A 24,064-nucleotide genomic window follows, 5' to 3' on the forward strand; every position below is an offset into this window, starting at 1 on the left:
TATAGTCATATGAAAAAATGCTCTAAATCATTATTGATTAGAGAAATGCAAATCAAAACAACTCTGAGGTACCACATCACACCTATCAGATTGGCCAACATGACAAAACAGGAAAATGATAAATGTTGGAGAAGATGTGGGAAAACTGGAACACTAATGCATTGTTGGTGGAGTTGTGAAATGATCCAATCATTTTGGAGAAGAATTTGGAACTATGCCCAAAGGGCTACAAAAATGTGCATACCCTTTGACCCAGCAATAGCACTTCTGGGGCTATATCCCAAAGAGATCATACAAATGGGAAAAGGACCCACATGTACAAAATTATTCATAGCAGCTCTTTTTCTGGTGGCAAAGAATTGGAAATTGAGAGGATGCCCATCAGTTGGGGAATGGCTGAGCAAGTTGTGGTATATGAATGCAATGGAATACTATTGTGCTATAAGAAATGATGAACAGGCTGACTTCAGAAAAACCTGGAAAGACTTATATGGTCTGATGCTGAGTGAAGTGAGCAGAACCAAGAGAACTATGTACACAATAATAGCCATCTTGTGTGATGAGTAATATTGATAAACTTAGCCCTTCTCAGCAATACAAGGATCTAAGACATCTCCAAAGGCCTTGTGATAGAAAATGATATCCACATCCAAAGAAAGAACTATGGAAGTTGAATTGCTATTTTTTTTTCTTCTGTTGAGTTTTGTTTCCCCTTTCTGGTGGTTCCTCCTATTGGTTCTAATTTTTAGTTACAACATCACTACTGTGAAAATATGTTTAATAGGAATGTATAGTATAGCCTATATCAGATTGTACACCATGTTGGGGAGGGTGGTGGGGAGGAAGGGGGAAAAAAATTTTAAACTCAAAAGCATATGGAAGTGATTGTTGATAAATCAAAATAAATTAATAAAAAAATAAGTGCCAAATTTTTTTTTACTGCATTATGCATGACTTTTTTCTTATGGAATATATATGCTACGAGAATAGTTTTTATCACTAATCAATTTACTCACCTTAATGTAATAGTGTTCTTCCCCTCTAAAGAAACAGCGATAGCCTTTGTTGATCTAAATTTATTTCAGAAGAGGGATGTGTGTGTATGTGTGTGTATGTGTGTGTATGTATGTGTGTGTGTGTAATATTATGTATTACAATGTAACCACCAAAAAGTGCTAATATTTGTTATATGATTAGATATTCTGTGATTTTTCATGAACAAAAAATATGGCCTCACATATGATTGAAGATAGACAATGCCTGGGTACATAAATACCACCTCCCAAATTTCATTAGAATAAAAACAATACAGACATAGAAGGCAAAGATATTGGATAAAGATAACTGTTTGAACATAGTAGATAAATTGGGAGTTCACAGAGTTATTTTCTTTGCTTTTCTATTATCTGGAGTAAAAATATTTTCCTAAAATATATTTTCATGCAATTATAAAAATATATGAGTTTGGAGAAATACTCACTCAAAATTTGAAATGAGATATGTGTTAAATGGTTGATAACTACCTAAATGGAAATTTAAAAGTATTTTTCATGTATTAATTTTTAAAACTGAAAGAAGCTAGGATAAAAAAATCTTTCCTATTATCAAGGTTGGAAAAAAAAACACCTTAAATTTAAAATTTTTAAATTGTACAGAATTTCTGCTTTTCAGTGCTGTAAATACAAAATGGAGATGCTACAGTTTGGTTCTAGGTCACAGATGACAATCTCAAAATTTTGTTCTAAGAAAGAGACAAACAAAATTAGGTTGTGTCCCTGTTTTTAATTCCTCTCAAGCTGGTGATATGCATTGCATGGGAGTTACAGTCCACAACAGGGCCCCCACTAAGGGAGCCAGTCCAGAACTGGCTCAATTTGGGGGTTGGGAGTACAGAGTTACTTCGAAGAGTAAGTGTTCCCAAGGGGTGTCAATCAACTCTGATTGGTCAACACACTGGAAGGTGGGCTATATTAAATGAGGGTGTTGGAGAACATGACTTAGGTCACTTAATCTTGGTCAAAGTGACATCAATTTTCATTTCACCTGTCTTGACAATAGGGAGGAATCAACATTTTCCCGGACCTGTCTGTGCAACAATATGAGCAGGAAACTGAACTTTGGAAGAAAGGGGGCAGTGAGGAAGCTTTGAGTCTCCAAGATAACGATTACTAAGAAAAATCATTTTTCAGAAGATAAACTATTTAGAGCTGGAAGAGATTTTCCAGATCAGATCATCCTCACCTTCCCCTTACTTTTTTGCAGATAAAATAACTGAGATGCCAGAAAAGTATGTCATTTGCCAGTTTGCATAGGTAGTAAATAGTGGCAAAGTCAGAATTTGAACTCGGTCATCTGACTCAAAATCTAGTGCTCTTCCCTCTATAACATGCCATGGGCTCAACATGTAGCCATTGTTTATTCTTCATAGCTAAGTCTTTAGATGAATTTTTTTAAGTTAAATTGGAAGAAGAGTAACATAAATGAGACAAGGCCAAAGACAATATTTAAAAAGAAATTTCAGCATACAATTCTGGGAAACATGAACTTTAGCATTCAATAATGTAGAAAGTATTACAACTGAACACAATCTGGTTGGCTGCACTTAATAAAAGGTGTCATTACCACAAAAACTTTCATAATAAACATTTAGCAAAATACTGGGAAGGCATTCATAGCTCAAGTTAAATCTTCCTCCTTAAACACCTTAGAACTTTTGAAGAATGGCTAAATTGTGATTGTTCATACATATACCACCTCATTCATTTATTCATCAATATAAAGTGCTGACTATGGACAAAACATTGTATCAGGTGCTAAAAGAACTATAAGATATGGTCTTTCTATTCTTGGAGCTCAAAGTCTTGAAGGCAGGGATATGACAAAAACACAAATATGCAATACTATAATAACTTTACAACAACTGGAGGGCAGAATAGAATACAATATGAGTATAAGAGATACAGAGTATGGTGTAAGACTGGAGGAGGCAAAGAACATCTCTAATTTTGGGAGGATCAGCAGCTACATACTTAAGACAAGGTCACTATATTATTAATTACTTTTAACTCTTTTATTTTTAAAAAAGAGTCCTTTCATAAAAGTGGGAGTAAACTAAATGTCTGTAATGTAAAAACAAAACCAAACCAAACCACATCACAGCAATTAATCTGAAAGGAAAAAAAAGGAAACGGACATTAAAGCATGAATATGGGACTTCCAAGGTAGAAACAGACATAAGGCTAGTTCAACAAAAGAGAAATTATACGAGCACTGCCACGGAAGGCAGGAAAACACTTCATAAATGACAAGTAAGTAGTTCAGTCTGCGGCAGTGTGGTACAGTAGAAAGCATGGTATATTTGAAGTTACATGTCCTGCATTCAAATCCAGGCTCTGTGAGATGTTATCTGGGTGACCTTCAGTATATCACTCTGGGCCTTAATTTCTTCCTCTTTTCTAAGATAAGAGGTGTTTATACTATATCACTCCTAAGACTCCCTCCAGCTTTAAATCTCTGATCAAATGACTATTGTGTAGCAAACAAAGAAGGGAACCACACAGAGAAGACTGAAAAGTAAGGGAGATGACAGACTGAAAGGGTCTTGAATGCCAGGTGAGAAAGTCTGAACTTTATTTGATGGGTAACCGTCACATATTATAGGGCTTTGAACAAATGGGTGACATTATAGCTGTGCACAAAGAAATTTATATGACAGAGGCGTAAAGGATGAATCTGAGGAGGGCAGAAAATACTGCTTGGGAAATTAGTATATTATTGTAATAGTATAGTTAAGTCAATCACATTTCAGAGATCAAATCATAATTTGAACCCCTAATCAGATGAGGAAAAAGGAAGAGTCAAAGATACTATCAAAGTAGTAAGCATAAATGATTGGGTGATGGTATTAATAGAAATAGGTACATATCTTCCCTTCCAAATTTGTTATGTATTCTATAAAACTGGCCTTGCTGTTTCTTACATATAACATTATTTCTCTTGTCTCAATGACTTTGCAAAGACTATCCCACATACTTGGAATGTATTTACCCAAATTATATTTACTTCTTATAGATTTATTCAAAGTTCAACTCAAGTGCCACTTCCTACACAAGGCATTTACTATCAACTCTTCCTGCCAGTCATCAGCTGCAAACGTAATCCTGAAATTACTTTGTATACATTTTGTCTATACTGGTGTGTATATGTTGTTTCCCTCTATAAATGAAATCTCTAGCACTTTGTATCGATGCCTGGCATATATGCAAGGTTCTTAATAATGCTTTCTTGAGAGAAGTTCTTTTGGAGGCATTTGAGTCTGAGGTGCTTAAGGACATTCAGGTTTAGGTTTCTAGTAGCGAGTTTACATTTGTGTCTGGAGTTTGGAAAAGAGGTACAATTATGAAAATATGAAGTCATCTGGGTAGGTAAGGTAGTTGTAACCACAATATTAGATGATGTTACCATGTGAGACAGCATGAAATGAATAGGGAAGTGAAGAGAAGAGAATTAAGGACAAAATCTTGGGTTACATTCAACTCAATTCAATAAACATAAAAATATAAATTATAGCACCCCTTTACTGCACAGTTCTCTGTCACTACAAAAGAAAGCTGTTATAAATATTTTTGTGCAATTTGATTTTTTCTTTTTCTTTGATATCTTTGGGGTATAAGCCTAATAATGATATCGCTGTATCAAAGCGTATGTACAGTTTAGTAATTTTTGGCATGTGTTTTCAAATTTTTTTCTGAAATTTCTAGACCAAGTCATAGTTCACCAACAGTTCATTAATGTGTCTTTTTTCCTGCAACCCTTCCAACATCTGTTATTTTCCCGTTTTTGTTAAGTTTGCCAATCTCTTGAGAATAAGGTAGAACATCAGAGTTGCTTTAATTTTCATATCTCTAACTGTTGACCATTTGGGCACTTTTTTTTTTCATCAGGCTTTTGATAGCTTAGATTCCTTGCTTTTGCTTTTCAGCTTTCCAGGTAGTTCTAGACAAGTTAAAAATTATTTCCCAAGTAATTTACCTTCTCAGGTTTAATAAATACTGTTCTATTAAGATCAATTGTTTCTAATTCTTCTACATCAAGTCTGTACCACTTATCCACTATTCTATTTTTAAGTAGCCCAAATTGTTTTTGATAATTACTAAAAATTATATAAATTATAATATAATTTGTATATTATATAATATACATTATAGTATAATTTGAGGTCTGAAAGTGCTATGCTCCTTTCTTCTTAACAAATGAATGCAAACTATTACTATTGTGCCATAAGAACTATTGTGCCATAAGAAATAACGAAAGGAATACGGATGGTTTCAAAGAAACCCAGGAAGGCTTTTATGAACTACTACAGAATGAAGTGAATAGAACTGAAAGAACAATTTATAAGGTAACAACACTGTAAAGAAAAACAATTTGCAAAGGCTTACAAACTTTATTAAATGCAATACCAACCATGATGAAGAATGTTATACATTTGACAGAGAACTGATGAATGCAAAGAGTCAGAATAAGACATTTAGTTTTTGGATGTGATCAAGGAGGGAATTTGTTTTCCGTGACTGTATATTTGTTATGGGTTTCGTTTCTCTTTTCCTTTTTCAGCAATAGGGAAGGTGAAGACAGAAAATGAATGTTTATTAATTGATAAAAAAATAATTTTTAAAAAGAACTGAAAAACAATTGGTAGAAGTTAGGTTTAACCCACCAAGTCATTTAAACTCCATTTGCTTCAGTTTCTTCAACTGTAAAATGGAGATAACAATAGCGCCTACCTCACAGATTGTGGTGAGAATCAAATGAGATCATATCTGTAAAGCACTTAGCACAGTGCCTGGCACACAGCAGGAACTTAATAATTACTTGGTCCCCCCCATGTTATGCCACAAAAAAGAAACTCAAAATGGACATATGACATGATTTTTAAAGGTTATATAATATTCAAAAAATTAGAAGAGAAACAGATTTGATGCTACCTACGCCTCAGGGTCAAAGGAGAAGAATTCTTAATCAAAGGATAAAGTCTGCCACAAAAAATAAAACAGGTAATTTTGATTCCATAAAATTTAAAAGCTCTTGAATAGATCTAATCAATGCGTGTATGACAGGGGTGGGGAACCTGCAGCCTCAAGGCCATGTGTGGCCTTCTAGGTACTTGGGTGCAGCCTTTTGACCTAGTCCAAGTTTTACAGAAAAAATCCTTTTATTAAAGGGATTTGTCCTATGATGTTTGGATTCAGTCAAAGGGCTGCACTTGAGGAACTAGCGGGCCACAGGTGGCCTCAAGACCACAGGTTCCCTACCCCTGGACTTGGATATGAAGGGAAGCGGTCAACAGGAGAGAAAAATCTTCACACCAAATATGGGTCTGATAGTCAAGATACACAGAAAACTAACAGAAATAAATGAAAATTAGAGTAGAGTCATTCCCCCAGTGAACAAGTGCTCAACGGATATAAACAAATAGTTCTCAAAGAACTGCAAAATATATTAATAAATAAAATATTATTTCATATATAAGTTCAATAAATATAAAGTTCTCAATAGAAGAATTGCAAAGTATTATGTTAATAAATCTTATTTAATCTTTGCCTCATTTATGTTTTGTGTAGAATTTAAAATCGTATATAATATAGTAGCACATGTGCATAATTTGTAGGAATAGGGATAAGTACTAGATATGTGATTTTATTGGCATAGGTAATTAACTGGTAAGGAAAATTCTGTCACTGTAGGTCAGCACCTTCGTGATCACATCGACATTTTGTGTCTATCAGGACTTGAACACGTGTGTGCCTAGCTCAACAGCTGCAGGTCTTTTTCTACTATACCATGTTATTTCTCTTACACCAATATACATGCAATATACATGTTCAAAGAATTTTTACTGATAGGGAGTGATAAAAAAAATTTTGATCTCAATGATCTAGAGACAACAGTGTCAATAAAATAGGGGGTTAGCCTTGAAATCAGGAAGTCCTAGTTAAGTTTCATCTCTGACATTTCTTGTTTGTATAACTTTGGGCGAGTCAAGTACACAATGACAGCTCTCTAAAACTGTAAGTTGCCTTTGCAACAGTTGGTGGAGGCATTGGTAGAGGCTGTTGCCTCATTAGGAGCTCTCTATAACAATTAAATCACAGGCCTTGTGGATCTTACAGTCTAATAAGGGGAGAAGATTAAAAATAGAGATAATTATAATGTGCAACTCTAAATGATAATTGCATTGGAGAGGGATAGAAAAAAAAAGTCATGTGAAATCCAAGGGGGAAGGTTATTTGAACTGAACTTTAAAGGATAAACATAAAGGATCAGTAAGAATAAGTGCCAACAAAGGAGTCAAAGCAGGAGCACTCTGACAAGCAGGAGAAGAATCAGAAAAAAAGGTCATGTGAGAAAAGATTGCCAAGAAGGAGGAATGAGCAAGTGTTATATCCTGAAGAGAGTTGAAGAAGATGAAGACAGTTTAAAAAGAAAACCAACACTACTGGATTTTGTGATAAAGTCATTAGTGTACCTTGAGAGATGAGTTTTATAGATCAGTTGAGGTAGAAATTGAATTTCAAGGAGTTTAAGTAAGTGGATAGTAAGAAAATGGAGGACAGTTTAAACTATAAGATATTTGATAAGAAAAACTAGATGGTAGTTAGGTATATGAGTTAAGTAAAGAGTGAAAAGAAGAAAGATCTGAACATATTTGAAGTCATGTGGAGAGGAACTAGTGGAGATTGAAGATGTATACTAGACATGGGCTGACTGACGGAAACATGGTCTCAGAGGAAGCAGTAGTGCATAGGATTGAGGGCATAGATTGAATGGCTAGTCCTATCAAAATGGGAAATAAAGACAGAACATGTGAAGAAAGTGAAAAAATTTGACGTGTGGAAGCAAGAAGTTAAAAGAAGTCACAATGGATAGTCTGGATTGCCTCAGCTGAGTAGGTGGTGAGGCCATCTGCTGTGAAGAGAGAGTCAGAGAGGAGTTGGATGCTTTTGGAGAGGGGAAAAATTTGGAACAATCATTGTGGGAAAGGAGATAGAGAATCAATCAATCACTGAAGAAGAAAGAACTGACAAGCATACATGAGGGTTTAGTTGAAGCTATACAGAATATATTTATAGTTAGTAGACTCAGCTCGATTTTGAGACTTTCTCCAGCAACACTGAATAACCAAGAAGCAAAGTATGAGAAATCAAATGGGGTGTTTACCAAGGTTGAGTATTAGCAGAGCTGGAACAGGGAAAGCCTAAGCTTAGAGGGCGAGGGATTTTAGGTTAATGAATCACTGAAGTGGCTGACTCTGGATCAAGATTTGGTAAAGGCAAATGCCACCAAAAAGAGGTAAATGGAAGAACAGGGATAAGGAGAAGGGATGGGAGGAACAGAAGAGAATGAAGAACATGCATCCTCTGAGAGAGGGAATGGGAAATGTAGAACAATATTATGATTGACTATGCTAATTGTCCTATGCTAGTATATGTAAAATTGTTAACATGTAATATTTGATAGTATAGATTCTAAATACCCATTTTAGTAAAACAATTCATATGTTATATATAATAATTTTGTATATACATATATATGAATATAATTTAGTCAGACAATTCATGTATTACTGCTTTGAACCTGTAGAGTTCTGCTGTTATCTGAATTCTGGGGTTCTCTAGGCCGAACTGAGGTACGTATTTATAAAAATTCCACAAGTGTGTGTATTCACACACACATATATTTACACATTCATCAGTACATACACATATAATATAATGTTCTATTATATGCAGTGCTGAATATATTCATTGGTTCTTTAATAGGTTCCTGTATACAATTGTGACATTCACCAAAATCAATGGAATCATTTGAAATAAGTTTTTTCTAAAGTCTAGAATATGAGGATATATTTCCCCAAGGGTAGTTATAAAATTTTGCTAATAGTAAATTCTAAAATAACAGCTTTTATGACTCACTGAAAATGTTTGGAAAATATTTTTTGTGTTATTTGAATTTTCTGTATTTTTGTGCCCATTTGTAACTTCTCTTGGGTTAAGTATAACTCTATACATCTAAACAAATCCATGCACAGAAAAAGTTTCACAATTATAATATAATAATCTGAGAAATGAATTCATAAAAAGTATTCAATCAGTTTCACTGTCCCTCCTGACTACACCCTCATCCTTAGCAAAAAAAGTTTTTTGTACCTTTGCTACCTTATCAAAGAATTTTTGCAACATGCTGTCAGTTCTCAATATTTCTGATCTCTCATTCAATTACTGCTGATATTACCTTTCAGAAGATAAAGGAACAAGCTAATTCTAGATGTAATTCTTATAAAAGAGGATGATTAATTGGAGAAAACGATTACTGGAAACCTGGGAGGCACTGAAGATGCTATTCGAGAGTTTGTGACTTATAGGTAAGCAAACTACTGTAGTGGAAAGATTACTAAGTTTAAGAGCTGGGAGGCCTGTGTTTGAGTCCTGGCTTTGCTACTTGCTAACGGTGAGACCATGGGTAAGTCACGCAGCCTCAATGAACCTCAGTTTCCTCATTTGCAAAATGATGAAAATAAGAATTTTACATAATTTTACATAATGTGAACTATTATTATTCAAATCCTGGCTCTGTCACTAACTAGCTGTGGCCTTTGTTTCTTTAACTATAAAGCGGAGAAAACAGTTGTTATCAACCACCCCACAACACTTTTATAAGAACACACTGTATACCTTAAAGCACAATAAAAATAGTATTTCTTATTATGACTCTAATAGGGAGGCCAGTACTAGATATCATATATAGTCTATTCTTAAGGACAATGAGAATGACTCATAAAGCCTTCAGAGAAAGGACAGTAGGATTCTCAAGGGATATCAAATCTGAAAGGATCAGAGATTCTCAAGAACAAAATTGCTTTAGTTATCATTAATTCTCAGGAAGAAAGGATGGTGACAAAGAGATTAATGCAATTACAAAAAGAGGTCATAGAGCAATTCAAAAAATTTTAAAACTGTATCTAATATTTATTAATGCCTTTTATTTTTATATCACATTCATTTCTGAATAATTCAGTCCTCAGCCCTATCCCAATGAGCCAGTTTTGTAACATACTTAAAAAGAAAAAAAATAGCTCAGCAAAATTTACCAACACATCAAACTAATATGACACAAAAAGTGACATTCCACGTCCACAATCTTTCATATCCATAACACTTCTTAGGGCCACATTATTTCTCCTTGATATATCCTTTGTTCCAGACAAACTGAACTCTCTATCATCCATGATTAAATAGGCTTCCACTTCTCATCTCTGGCTTCTATTTTTTCAAGGCCCAATTGAGTTACCATCTCCATGAATTTTCCTGATTCCTTCAAATGAAAATTATTTATTCTTCTTTACATTTCTGAAAACACTTGGGCAAATCCTTTGTTTGTATTTATCACATTTTGCCTTGTCCCATAATTTTTTGTGTATATTTGTTATTTCTCACATGCCCATGATCTGGGCAAACAATTCCTTTGCAGAAAAGGTCAGTCATCCCTAGGGCAGGCAAGCCAGCCTCTTTGAAGCAGTGGTGCATTCCTGAAGGAGAGATGAGAGGCAGCAGATTGTGCCAGACAAGTCAAACTGCCATAACCACAAAGACCACTATCTCCTCTCCAACCCCGATGGATCCTGAAAGGAAGACCCTTGGGAATAGGAATGCTTCCATTCCAGTGCCCACAGACATCCTCCTGGAAGCAACCCTGCTGAGATGCAGCCTGGCAACTGCTTCTGTAGATGCTACAGCCACAGCTACCGAAAAGCCAGAAGAGAGAGTCCTTGTCACCACAGTCCTTGGTACTTTCTTGAAAACAGGTATAATCTTCCCAAGTCTTCTGTTCTTTGGGCTAAACATCTGTTAATTTAATTTTTCCTCATGGGCATGAGTTAGAGGTTCCTCACTATCCTGGCTGGTCTCTTTGTATGGTCTCTAACTGATCAATGTCTCTCCTAAAATGTGGGCCCCAGGACTGATATTTTAACTGGTTTTCTTCCCACTTGGGTGCTTTAAATATTAGAAAATTACAACAAAGTGAAAAGTGACTATACCTGGTGTTCTAATAAGCTTAATCACAGTAGACCTATTCATTCAAAATTGCAAAGGAAATGGTAGCATTATGAGTTTTAAGCCTAGCTATTAATTATGCAATCATAACTAGCAATATTAAATTCATTTATTCATTGAATCATCAACCATTTATTAAATACCAACTACAAAACACAAAAAATCCATGCTAGGCATAAGTGGTGGATTGGTAGATGATGCAAAGGCATCATTATTAAACAGTATGTATCCATTCCAAGGTTTTATATGATCCAACTTCTCTCAAAAGAGGTGGGTAGGTGGCTCAATGGATGGAGAACTGGGCATGGACTCAGAAGGATTTGAGTTCAAATCCAGCCTCAGACACTAGCTGTGAGACCTTGAGCAAGTCACTTAACATCTGTTTGTTTTAATTCACTACAAAAGTAAACAGCAAAACACTCTAGTATCTTTGCCAAGAAAACCCCACAGACAGCATGGGCACAGGGTCACAAAGAGTAGGATATGAATGAATGAACAACTGCTCTCAAAAGAACATATGGATTATGGGGGGAAATGCCTAAAACAGCTATATCTGTAATTTGTTCAGGAGAAAAAAAAGTTTAAGTAGTTCCTGTGAACAAAATCAGCCTACACCCAGGACAATAACACAGGGACTCATTAAGTATTATCCACAAAAATACAGTTTCTAGTTGTACAATATGACCACCTGGGGTAAAAAAAACAAAAAACAAAACTTCCAAGACAGTTTAAGAGGAGATTATTAATACTCCAAAATAAGAACTATCACAGTTCTAATTCTCTTAGTGCAAGATGGGTAGTCTTCTCATAAAAATTCATTATGGACACAGACATGCTTATCACACAAACATGTTCACGCCACACCATCTGGGGGTCTTCTACTGCCAGCACAGATTTTATGAGCTGGCAGAAGACTGAAATAGTCAAAAATCCTGCATGCAACTATTTCAAAGTGTTGGATTTTTGTTCATTTTAATTTACTACTAGATTATGAAGAAATGTGCTATGTATATTCAGATTTGTTGCCAGGTGTGTACCTGTGTTTACAACAAACTAAAATTTAGAGTTGTCTCACTGGTAGATTTGAGATACCCATCCTTTTATTCTCACCCAAAAGAAAAAAAATCTGAAATATATGTACCTCTTTAATATTCTTGCTACAAGCATATGGAAATACTTGATAATAATCATTCTATTAATGCAAAGCCAAGTGATAGCAACATGCTCATATGCTTCTCTACACTAAAATACTTGCTCCTAGTCCTCACAGCGTAAGACAGAAGAGAATGAGAAGTTCCTTGTTATACGACCTCTACCACTCCTACATAGGAAAATCTTCGACCAACTTCCTTCTTAGCAGCTAATGCAGTGCTTCTTTTTAACTGACTGGCAGAGAACTGTACTATGAGGGAGAAGTAGCAGGGAGATACAGAGATATATCTGAAAAACATATTTTTCTCCCCCCTCCCCAGCCCATCCTGTCTCTGTCTCCCTCTTCGACTATTCAGTGTTACCCCAATTGTACCAGGTCATTACGTTCCTAGTACTATTCCTGCTCTGATCACTACCTCCAGATGCTCTTGCTAAGCCTTTAAAGACAGCTTTTATAAAGTGCTTTAAGGTTTGAAAAGCATTTTAAAAATATCATTTCATTTGATCTTCATAACAATCCCAGGAGACAGATGCTATTATTTTTCTCATTTTACAGATGAAGAAACTGAAACAGGCCCCCTTCTCTTCTCAGACACTGCCATCACTCTACTGCAGGCCCTGGTCACCTCACACCTTGCAAGAGCCTGCTGGTGGGCTGCCTGCCTCGAGTCTCCCTGAAGTCCAACCCACTCTCCATTCAGCCACTAAAGCGATTTTCCTAAAACACAGGTCTGATCATGTCACCCCACTACTCAATAAACTCCAGTGGCTTCCTATTGTCTCTAGGAGCAAATACAAAATGCTCTGTTGGCATTCAAAGATCTTCATAACTTAGCTCCCTCCTACCCTTTTAATCATACATTTTACTCCCCAAAACATATTCTTCGATCCAGTGACACTGGCCTTCTGGTTGTTCCACAAACAAGACACTCCATTTCTTGGCTCCAGGCATTTTCTCTGGCTGGCTGTCCCTTATGCCTGGAACACTCTGCCTCCTCTACTCTGACTGCTGACCACCCTGGCCTCCTTTAAGTTTCAACTTAAATCCCACCTTTGTACAGGAAGTCTTTCCTAATTCTCCCTAATTCCATTGCTTTCCTTTTAAAATTTATTTTCTATTTATCCCTTATGTAGCTTGCTTTGTATATACTGTTTGCCTCTTGTCTCCCCATTACATTGTAAGCTCCTTGAGGGCAGGGACTGTCTTTTGCCTCTTTTTGTATCCCCAGTGCTTAGCAGATGTCTGGCACATAGCAGGCAATAATAAATGTTTACTGGCTGATTGGAAGATGCTAAGTGATTTGTCCCAAAAATATCCCACTTCTGAACACCTTTAATTACTAAGAAATTTTCCTTTACAGCTAATAAGTACATGAGGTAGGATTTGAACTCAGGTTTTCCTGACTCTAAGTCCTCTGTTTTAACCACTGTGCCACTTGGCTGCCCACTGTCCTATGGGGAACCTGGAGAAAAAATCATGATGACCTACAGTGGTAACGATAGATTTAGAAGAAAGAGACTTAAATTTCCCCATTTTACAGTTCCTACTATCTGCAAAATTACCTATTAAGGGTGGAAGTAAACTTATTTTTAAAAACCCTAAAACCACACTGATTCTCCAACCATACAACTAGATGTAAGTCTGATGAACACTAAAGACGGTCTATAGAAAATAAGGGTCAAGAGTGAAAGGATCTCCCTGCTGCTCCTCTTGCAGGGAGGGGCTATTTCCTTGGACAGAACCATATCATCCCCTTCAGAACCAGAAGGGGATACAAATATAGGCTATATAATCAGTAATCAGGTTTTAACAATTGTTAATGGTAGAAATTTGGGCTTAAGGAAAAAAAAGGTAGATTTACCCATCCCTTTTGTCATTCATTACCTCATAACAATTATGAATCAAAAATATTTTTGTTTGACTTGGAACCAGCTGATGGTGGATTAACAGATGGTTCTTTAAAATTCTGTTCTTATTCCAGAACCTTTAAGTTGTTGAAAATGTATCTACTTAAATATAATACTATAGTGGCAGCAAAATATGATCTACATGTTCTCTATTTAACACTAAACAATCTGGATACCAGAGCTGTTTGGAAATAATTTTATCAAAGACTGAAACATTACACTAGTGCTATAACAAACAAATTTGCCTTTTACATTTTTTACTTTCAAAATGTATCTTCATAGTTTTAACCTAAACAGATCTTTTTTTTTAAAAAAAAGTATAATCAATTAAAAGCAATTAATTCAATTAGTCCACAATAAATTTTATCAACTAACTTTATAATACCTAATAATTTGGTAGAATTAGTGATTAGAATAATTTATCATCTCATTATATCCAGGGCAGAGCCATTTGTCTTTTTGTAGAACAAAGAAAAATAAGTTTTTCACAATGCTTTTAACAAGGAATAGTTCACTGCAAAACCTAAAGGCAAAAGTTAAAGACTGAGAAAATATACAAATTTTTAGGTAGACTCTCATGATGATGAATGCCTCCTACCCTGGACATCTGTTCAGCAGGTGCCAAAGAAATCCTGAATGGGTTTTATGCTTGGGGATCTGCTTTAACTGCTACAAAAGACAATGAAGTGTTCCCTCTCATTTTTCATTCCTGAAAACTACTTTCCTCCAGGCAGAGGCTCATTCATTTCATACCCTAAGAAAAGGCAGAGTAAACCCTAGGTTTTCTTCTTAGTAAGTTTTGCTGACAACACAGATATAGGCCCACTTCTGTCCATTCGTAAAGGTAATCTTTTCCTAGACCTTAACATCTCCTATTGTTAGATACGTATGAACTTGTGTTACTCCATACTTCTATGAGTCCCACATTTTGGATAGTATATCTCCATTTTATATACTATGAAATGAAAAAAACCCTTGTTTTCTCTTATCATTGTCAGGGGTTGCCCAAAATAGGAATTTTACTTCTGCACTGGGTAGAGACCACTATAACTGTCATCTTCTTTGATGATTTTTCCTATTGTGATTAAACAATTTATGGCATTAAGACCAAAATGGACTCTGAACTATAATATTATGAGGAATAAAAGCTTATTTGTTGTTAATCCAAGTACTCTAATCTATACTTAATTACTCTGGTAAAAAGATCACAAGCAAACAGCATGATGAAAATCTTGTTTGATTCTAAATTTCAGAGGCAAATATCTATGTAGAAAAAATTAACCATTAGAAAGACACATTCTATTTTCAAACTAACTCAAAACATGGGACTCCTTTTTTTAAAAAGGAGTCACATTATTAAGAATAATGGTTTGGGTGTAAAATAAGATCATTGCTTGGAAGGAATGGAATAAAAGGAAAACCAATTTTTATTGGTGGCTTTCATCCCATTCTCCAACTTGGAGTAAGTGAAAGCTTCTCTGTCATAGCCCCTTACTTAGTTACTTTTTCCCTTTCATTTCTTCCTCTTTCTTCCTTATTCTCTTTTCTCCTTTCTCTCCAATTCTCTGAAGCCCAAGAGAATGGAGGCAAGAGAGAGCAGAGATGGTGGTAGATAGAACCGGGATTGACAGGAATGGTTGACGCCGAGAGAGGAGAAACTAGTTGAGTTTATTTTCTCTTCCATTTAACACTCTGGATAAATTAATGATAAAGATTTTTATCTGATAAATATTTACTTCTGGGAACCAAAACTAAAGTAATAGTGCATACATTGTGTATAATTGTGTGGTTCTATGGATCCCCTAGTCTATGGTAAAAAGCAAAGGAACCTCGGTCTCTTCCACAAATACATCTATTTTCTGGAGTTGATTAAAACCTGTCCCTTTAGATTCTACTTCTCTTGAAACCCTCCTCAATGGAAATGTTGCTTCTCTGACTGCCCCTACTCATTTAATTCAACAAACTTCTTAAGCACCTACTCTGAACAAGGTATTGCTTAGGTGCTGGCAGTACAAAGAGAGTAAAAATATAGTTCCTGCTCCTACAGAGATTATAATTTATGGAATAATGATAAACACACAAATAATGGTGAGATGGGGAGACAGCAATATGTGGAAATGAGGCATCCAAGCAAAGTGCTTATCAGAAACATGAAAAAGGAGAAAGATAACTGTCCCCTTGGAAGCCGAATGAAAGCACAGCATACTCCTTGTCCTCCACAAATGAATGAGGATAACACAAAAATGATCTTGAGGCATCAATCTCTGCTGTTCAAAATACTATTTGCAACAAAGTCTTCTCATTCTAAGAACTATATATTTACTGGCCTTCAGGACAACACTAATCTTTCCTGGTGACTTAGCAGCAGGCTCACAATTCTCCCTATCTCCTGTTATCCTCAGCAACTTCAACAGCGATACTAATTACCTTTTTCAATACCCTGGGTTAATCATTTCTCCACATCCTCAATTCTAATGAATCTTCTACTTTACTTCAGGCAATGTTCATGATTACTAGGTAAATATTTTTTCTCCAACATCTAAAGCCCTGAAATTCCCTATGATCCTTTCTCTTTTTATCTTTCCACTTCTTTCCCCTCTGTTCTATTCAAATTTGTTTTTCCATCTTCAAGTGAAATATAGTCCTTAAATACTCCCCTCCTCCCACTCTCCAGTCCCCAGCTGCCTTCATTTGTTTTCCTAACCAATTTTGGCCAGTCAACTATTTTAGCAATGTTTTTGCTGGAGTCCTTCAATTTTTCAACTTCCTACCATACTCAATATGGCAATCCACAACCGTAAGTAATTAATGATTTTTTTCCTACTCCTGCTTTAAGAAGATCAACCAGAAGATGTATTGAAGAGATAGGATACAAAGGGTGGAAGACCAGATAAAAAGGGTAGTGTAGGAGTACAGGCATGAGATGTTAAGAAGTAGAACAATTTTGATGGTCACAGAAAACAGAAAATGATGGAAAGTTGCCTATGCATATTTGTTACAAAGAATGTGCTTCCCTTTTCTCTTTTTCCCCCAGTGGTGTGGAAAGTGAGAGAGAGAAAAAAAATTATTTCTGTTAATTTTTTTTTAAATGAGAGGGTGCTACTGATGTGGAATTTTTGCATGCACTTTCAGATGAAGTCACTATACTGTTAGCTTTACTTAATTGTTTTATTTTTTAAAAGAGGCCTCTCTAGGAGTGGGGTAATTTGTAAATGGCTGTTAACATAGGAACAAAACATAGCAATAAAATTTTAAAAAATCAGTAAAAGAATCAACAGGATATGCAGACTGATTTGATATGAAGGGAAATGTACAGAGGTCAGTGATAATTTCAAAGTTTAATGCCTGGGCATCTAGAGATAATTATAGTCACACAAGAAGAGAAATTGGAAAACCAGTAAAAAGATCAATTTTCTTAGAAGTTTGTGAGTTTAGTTTTAGATACGTTGGGTTTGAGGTGAAACTTTCCATTTAAGTAGAAATTTTCAACGGCCTGAGATAGGTGTGGGAAATGGAAAAGGAACGAGCAAAGAAGACAGAAAAGGAATAGTCAAGAGATAAAAGACAGTCATAATAGTATACTATTTAAGAATCACCAGGAGTAAGTATTCCTTCCTATCATAATAAAAACAATCTCAATCCTATTTATCCATGAATAACTCTAAGGTGTTTAATAAATGCTTTCCAAAACTGATTTCTAGTTCTTCACAACCTTTCAAAGATCAATGACAATGGCTCAGCAACTGTTATCTGCTAATTTCTTTTAGCAGTAAATAGTAGTTCATTTGAGCCAGGTGCACTGAACTCATGAAAGGTAAGGTTGATGCCTGCTTTAAATTTCCTTATTTACCATTCCTCTCAAGATATTGCCACCAAGCCCCAGCATGGCGACTTGTCTCTTTCCCTTTTCAAACTCCCTTTCTGTTTCTTCTGCCATTAAAGTGTCAACTCCTTGAGTCCAGAGACTTTCTTTTTTTTGTGTGATTTTGCAGCTTTGCAGCTTAACTAGGGGTATAGCACTTAACAAATGCTTGTTGACTTGACCACGGATATTAACAACTACTAGCCATTTTTGTTCTGCCCTTTCCTTTCCAGAACACTCTCCTTAGCAGAAAAAAACAGAAGCAAATTAAGAATAGAGACATTCACCAAATATCATTGTTCCCTCACACAGGAAAGCAGTCTTCCTTTCTTCAATCCTCCTCTTTCCACCTCTATGGCTTAAAAAACTCTAATTTGTTATGCTTAGACTTCCTCACCAATTTCAGCTCCTTCTCAGTGTTGGCAGTCCTGATACTCCTCTTATACCCCTCCTCTAACATGTGCTTGTGCTTCCATCTTCTATAACATCTTTTAAATATCTAAGTTAGTGGGTGAGCTCCATGTGCATCCACACACATTTCTTTAGATAACTATTCTTTTTGTTACTCATTGAGATTGTTTCTTTTTATGGTTTTAGAATTAAAACCTTAAAATCATCTTCTTCCCTCCTTGGCTAACATGTCCTATAGGATGTTAGTCCATGTGATTATACCAGTTCTTTCTTTCAACTTTGTCAAACTGTCTCTCCTCAAAACAAGAATGCAAGTTAGACTATTTCCTCTTCTTGACTTTCACAAATGATAAGATCATTTTCTAAGCTAGCAATCAGTTCCTTTTTGTTGATGAGAATCAGATGTGGAACATTATTTCCATTTGTTGATTCCTCTACCTTTTGAAGGAGGAAATTAACATGAAGACAAATTAATAAATTATTACACACTTGTCTTTTAGCAGAGAGAGTATGTTTTGGATAATTGAAATTTTTCATGGAACTAGGCATGTAAGTGCCTCCTGAGTCACCCTGGGAAAGCAGAACTAGCAATGGAGTTGTGATGGAGGATAATGTATACTAGGATGAATCTAATGCATTAAGGCACTGGATATCAATACTCTTTAAGATCCTAGAAAAGGTGTTGGTTGATAACATGACTGTTCTAGGTGTAGAATATTTCCCGAACTCTTCATCTATTTCCTCTTGTTGTCCTGATGGTTTATATACTTTCCAATTATAATATTGCTTCTGTCTCTACTTATCTTTACCCAGTGCTCTCCTCCTCCCTGCATGATTCCCCTCTTTGGTTCCTAGATTTTCTCACATGAGTATAATTCATAATTTACAATACAAGGGATATATTGAAGACAGCACAGAATATAAAGTAGACAGTCTCAGAGTCAAAAAGACTTGGGCCTGAGTTCCTCTTCTGATACATACTGACCATGTGAATTTTTTTTTTTTTAGGCAACTGGGGTTAGGTGACTTGCCCAGGGTCACACAGCTAGTGTCAAGCATTTGGTCTGAGGCCGCATTTGAACTCAGGCCCTCCTGATTTCAGGGCCAGCGCTCTATCCACTGGGCCCGCTAGATGCCCCCATGAAAATTTCATAAACTCTCAGTGCCTCAGGCAACTATCTTGTACTGTCAACATCAGACCTCCAAGTGGGCCTCGAAAGAGTCTCAGAGCTGAGTCAAAGGAAGACCGTAGAGTTAGCACTGCCATTTACTTCTTGCAAGAGCTGACTAGAGGAGAAAGATTCTACCTTTCTCTTTCTGTTTGCCTTTCCTTGCAGAACCAGCAAAGGGTGTGGACCTAGGACAGCTGTGCAATCCTAGGCTCAGAGGACCTGCTTTTGGTGAAGAAACTTAATAGTATTTGAACAGCCCAGAATAGGTGTGACCTGAGTGTAGCCACCAGAAGAGAACGGGCCCTGCCAAGCAGGCGAGTAGAGAAGCCCAGAAGAAGGGCCACTATGCCTGTAAGTGTTTGGCGGTACACACTGTTCCTGATGGAAACCCAGGTCATCAAGGCCCAAAGGGCAAAACTGCCCCAGGCATATGAATCACTCACACATGTGTCTCACTAATCTATGATTTTTCAAATTTGTGCTCACTTTCCCCAGTGAACCACTGATGGGAAAATATGTGCCATGTTTATTGTGGAATGTTATGTTTTAATTACTTTTGTTTTGGCTTGTGTTTAGTAAATGTTTATGATTAATAGCTAGTGGTATAATCAACTGATGCAGAGTGAAATACACAGAACCAGAAGAACATACATGAAATTATCAAAACATAAATTTTAAAAAATCATCAGAGAAGCTGAATGGTGTGGACAAAGAGATATCCTCAGACTCAGTTCAAATCTCACCTCAGACATATAGTGGCTATGTGACTCCAGGTGAATTCTTGAGCCTCTCCATGCTCTTCTATCAGTTCCATTCTCTGAGACTATAAATACAGAACAGGTGCCAATTTGCACTGGTAGTTAATCTCCCTACATTGACAAAATTGCAAGTCTGATCCAATTTAAAAAACCAAAATGAAACCAAACTTGGAAAAACTGAAAAGTAACAGTTCCAATGAAAAGACAATAAAGTAGGGGACTAAGAAGGGAAAACCTTGCATACACTGCTAAAGTCATTGAGTTAGCTGTTTTTCTTTGTTCCTAAGTATGTTCAATCCTGGGGACAGACTAGATGAGAGACAGCCAGAAAGGACTTTGATATAAAACCAAAATAAAACATTTAAAAAATAAAATGAAGTTATGATTTGACTGAATACACCTAACATTTAGATGTTTAACTCAAGAATTTAAGAGAAAATACAGAATCCCAGAAGTGAAAGGAAACTCCAAGGTCATCTATATCAGGACAGGCATCTATTCTACAACATCTAGTCTATGTGTGACCCACAGTGATGGGGAACCTGCTATATCTGGAGGTGGCTTATTCCACTTCTGACCATCTCTAATTGGTAAGAAATTTCCCTTTACATTGAGCAACCATCTCTCTCTCTCTGAAATGTCCATTCATTATCAATCCTTGCACTTCTGATTGGTTTCCCTGAATCAAGTTTTTCCCCCACCCCATTCCATCCTCCACTCAGCTGTCAAAGTGATTTTCCTAAAACTCAGGTCTGATCTCCACTGGTACCCTATTGTCTCCAGGATCAAATCTAAAATCCTCTGTTTACATTTAAAGCCCTTTATAATCTGGTCCCTTCCTAACCTTCCAGGATCCTCATACCTTACTCTCCTCCACATATTCTGCAATCCAAAGACATTGACCTCTTTGCTATTCTTTGCAAAACACTGCATCTCCTGACTACATGCATGTTCATTGGCTATCTCCCATGCCTGGCATTCTCTCCTTTTTCATTTACTCCTCCTGGCTTCCCTGACTTCCTTCAAGTCTCAACTAAAATTCCACCTTTTGCAAGAAGTTTTTCCCAGTCTCCCTTCATGAAGCCAGTGCTTTCCCTCTGAGCTTATCTCCAATTTATCCTGTATATATCTTGTTTGTACATAGTTGTTTGTCCTTCACCCAGTCTAATAAGACTGTGAATTCCTCGAGGTCAAGGATTACCTTTTCATTTCCTTGCATTTCCAGTTCTTGGCAGAAGGCCTGGACATAGTAAACACAAATGAATACTTATTAACATGCTCTTTAGGTACAGGAAGGACAAATTTAATCCCTAAATCTTTGTTCTCCATCTAGCTCCTTCAACTGATACTTGTATGGTCCAATTTCTTATTTTTTCAACATACTGGTTGCCCTCCTCTGGACCTGTTTTGGTTTGTTGATATCATTCCTAAAACGTCGCATTTCATACTTAATATGTAGTCTGACAAGTATAGAATACAGCAGGTCTATCACTTCCCTCTTTGTGGACATTAGGCCTCTCTTAATGTAGTCTAAATTTACTGCACTAAATTTGATAGCAGCCTAATTGTTGACTCATTAAATTTAGAGACCACTATGTGCCTTAGGTCTTTTTCAGACTAACTATTGTTTAGTCTTTTATACAGGACTGTAAATGTATGCAAGAGTTTGTACTCATATACTAATTCCACTTTTATGTATATAAAATAATTTATAAGTGTGTCTATCTGCAAATGACTAGACTGTGTGTTGCAAAAATAGAAGGCCTCTTAGGGCCACTGAAAAGAATGAGAAGTATTAGCTCTGAGAGGATACAGAAAAGAAACAAGTGGTTATTCAAGTGAGAATTATTGCTGTCTTTCAAACTCATCAAGGCAAACTTCTTTTTTTTTTTTGGGCAACTGGGGTTAAGTGACTTGCCCAGGGTCACACAGCTAGTAAGTGTCAAGTGTTTGGTCTGAGGCTGGACTTGAACTCAGGTCCTCCTGACTTCAGGCAAACTTCTTAAAATGTATCTCAAGGGTCATCTGATGGGGCTGAAATCTTAATTACTGAACAAATAAAAAGCATTTATTAATGTTTACTATTTTTTCTCTGTCAGAAATAACACTTGCATTTTTAAATGCCCCTGGTTAGAGTTGACACTGCATTGGCCTTGATTACACGTAAAGAATTATGTGAATCTGAACAAAGCTCACATGAATATACCCAGACATCACTCTCACTGCAAATGGAGTTCTCATTTTATATGTTACTATATATCTCTATTTTGTCTCTATGTCTTCCCAAATATATATGTACATAGTGTGTCTATACAGACATTTTTGAACGAATGTAAAAAGAAAAAGGAAGGAAAGTTACTAATGAAAATAAAAGTGTACTTACGAAATCGAAGTCTCCATCTTGAGGAACTTTCCAGTTGTCGGGAAAAACATTTTTTGACATTGGGAATGGCTCATGTATGTTCTGATTACAGTTTTCATGACTCTTATTTTTGAAATCTTGTTTATCAAAATAATCCATAAAAGATGGTCTTTGCACTTGTGACGAAGTTGCATTTCCTTAGTTAAAAAGAAAATAGTCAAGGTTTAAGTATCGGTATTAAAATAATCTCATATCTATATTGTACTTTTTGCTTTATAAAAACATTTTTCTCATAACATCACTGTGAAATAGGTAGTTCAAGTATTATTATTCATACTGTACTATTGGGGAAAGTGAGGCTGAGATAAATGATTATTATAGAATCATCTAGTATTCTAGCTTGCAAGTGGCAGAAGGAATATTTGACTCTAAGGTCTCTTGACTATGCAAAAATATGAATTCCTAAATTATAGAATAAGTTTAAATTGTCCAAAAATAAATTAATAGCTACTCTACTCAATCTAACAGTGAAAAAATCCCACCTAACTAAAATTCAATTAGTGTTATTATAAAGAAGAGTTTTAAAACTACATGACATTTAAACTGTGAAAATGATTCAGAGGGTAAGAAGTACTCATTTTTGTACTACATTTTTTAAAATTAGAAAACTATTTTGAATACTTTGGAAATGAGTTAACACAATACTGTTGTAAATTACCTGTAAATCCTAAGCAATTTTGCCAGTATATATATATATATATATATACGGGGAGAGGAAGGAGGGGAAACAATATGCAAACAACTATGTACAGACAAATTACATACAGAGTAAATTGGAGATAATCTCAGATAGAAAGCACTAGCTTCATGAAGGAGGACTGGGAAAAAACTTCTTGCAGATGATGGGATTTTAGCTGAGACTTGAAGGAAGTCAGGGAAGCCAGGTGAAGGAAGTGAGAAGGGAAAGAATGCCAAACATGGGAGACAGTCAATAAACAACCATGGAGCCAGGAGATGGTGGTTTGCTTTTTTTGTTTGTTTGTTTGTTATTTTTGCAAAGAAAAGCAAGGAGGCTGATGTCACTGAATTGCAGAATATGTGGAGGAGAGTAAGGTATGAAGAGCCCGGAAGGGTAGAAAGGGGCCAGACTATGAAGGGCTTTAAATGCAAATGGGATTTTAGTTTTGATCCTGGAGACAACAGAGCACTGGTGGAGTTTCTGACCTGGTCAGACCTGAGTTTTAGGAAGATTACTTTGACAGTTGAGTGGAGGATGGAATGGAGTGGGGAGAAATTTGATGCATGGAGATCAACCTGAAAACTAT

At 36.0% G+C, this 24,064-nt stretch overlaps 1 protein-coding gene across 7 annotated transcripts in view; it reads right to left on the minus strand.

Annotated features, from left to right (window-relative positions):
- STK3 (serine/threonine kinase 3) overlaps positions 1-24,064 on the minus strand; it is a 485,213-nt gene that overhangs the window by 91,223 nt on the left and 369,926 nt on the right. For 6 of the 7 annotated variants that reach the window (XM_078153675.1, XM_020969092.2, XM_078153672.1 and 3 more), the window contains one exon: positions 22,761-22,936. In XM_078153675.1, coding sequence (XP_078009801.1) covers positions 22,761-22,936 — 176 coding nt within the window. Of the gene's footprint in view, positions 1-20,362; positions 20,443-22,760; positions 22,937-24,064 lie in introns of all 7 variants that reach the window. The other variant, XM_078153674.1, reaches the window with a different exon arrangement.

This window comes from Phascolarctos cinereus, unplaced genomic scaffold (genome assembly GCF_003287225.1).
Source record: "Phascolarctos cinereus isolate Bilbo 61053 unplaced genomic scaffold, phaCin_HiC Scaffold_4;HRSCAF=312, whole genome shotgun sequence".
Taxonomy (NCBI): Eukaryota; Metazoa; Chordata; class Mammalia; order Diprotodontia; family Phascolarctidae; genus Phascolarctos; species Phascolarctos cinereus.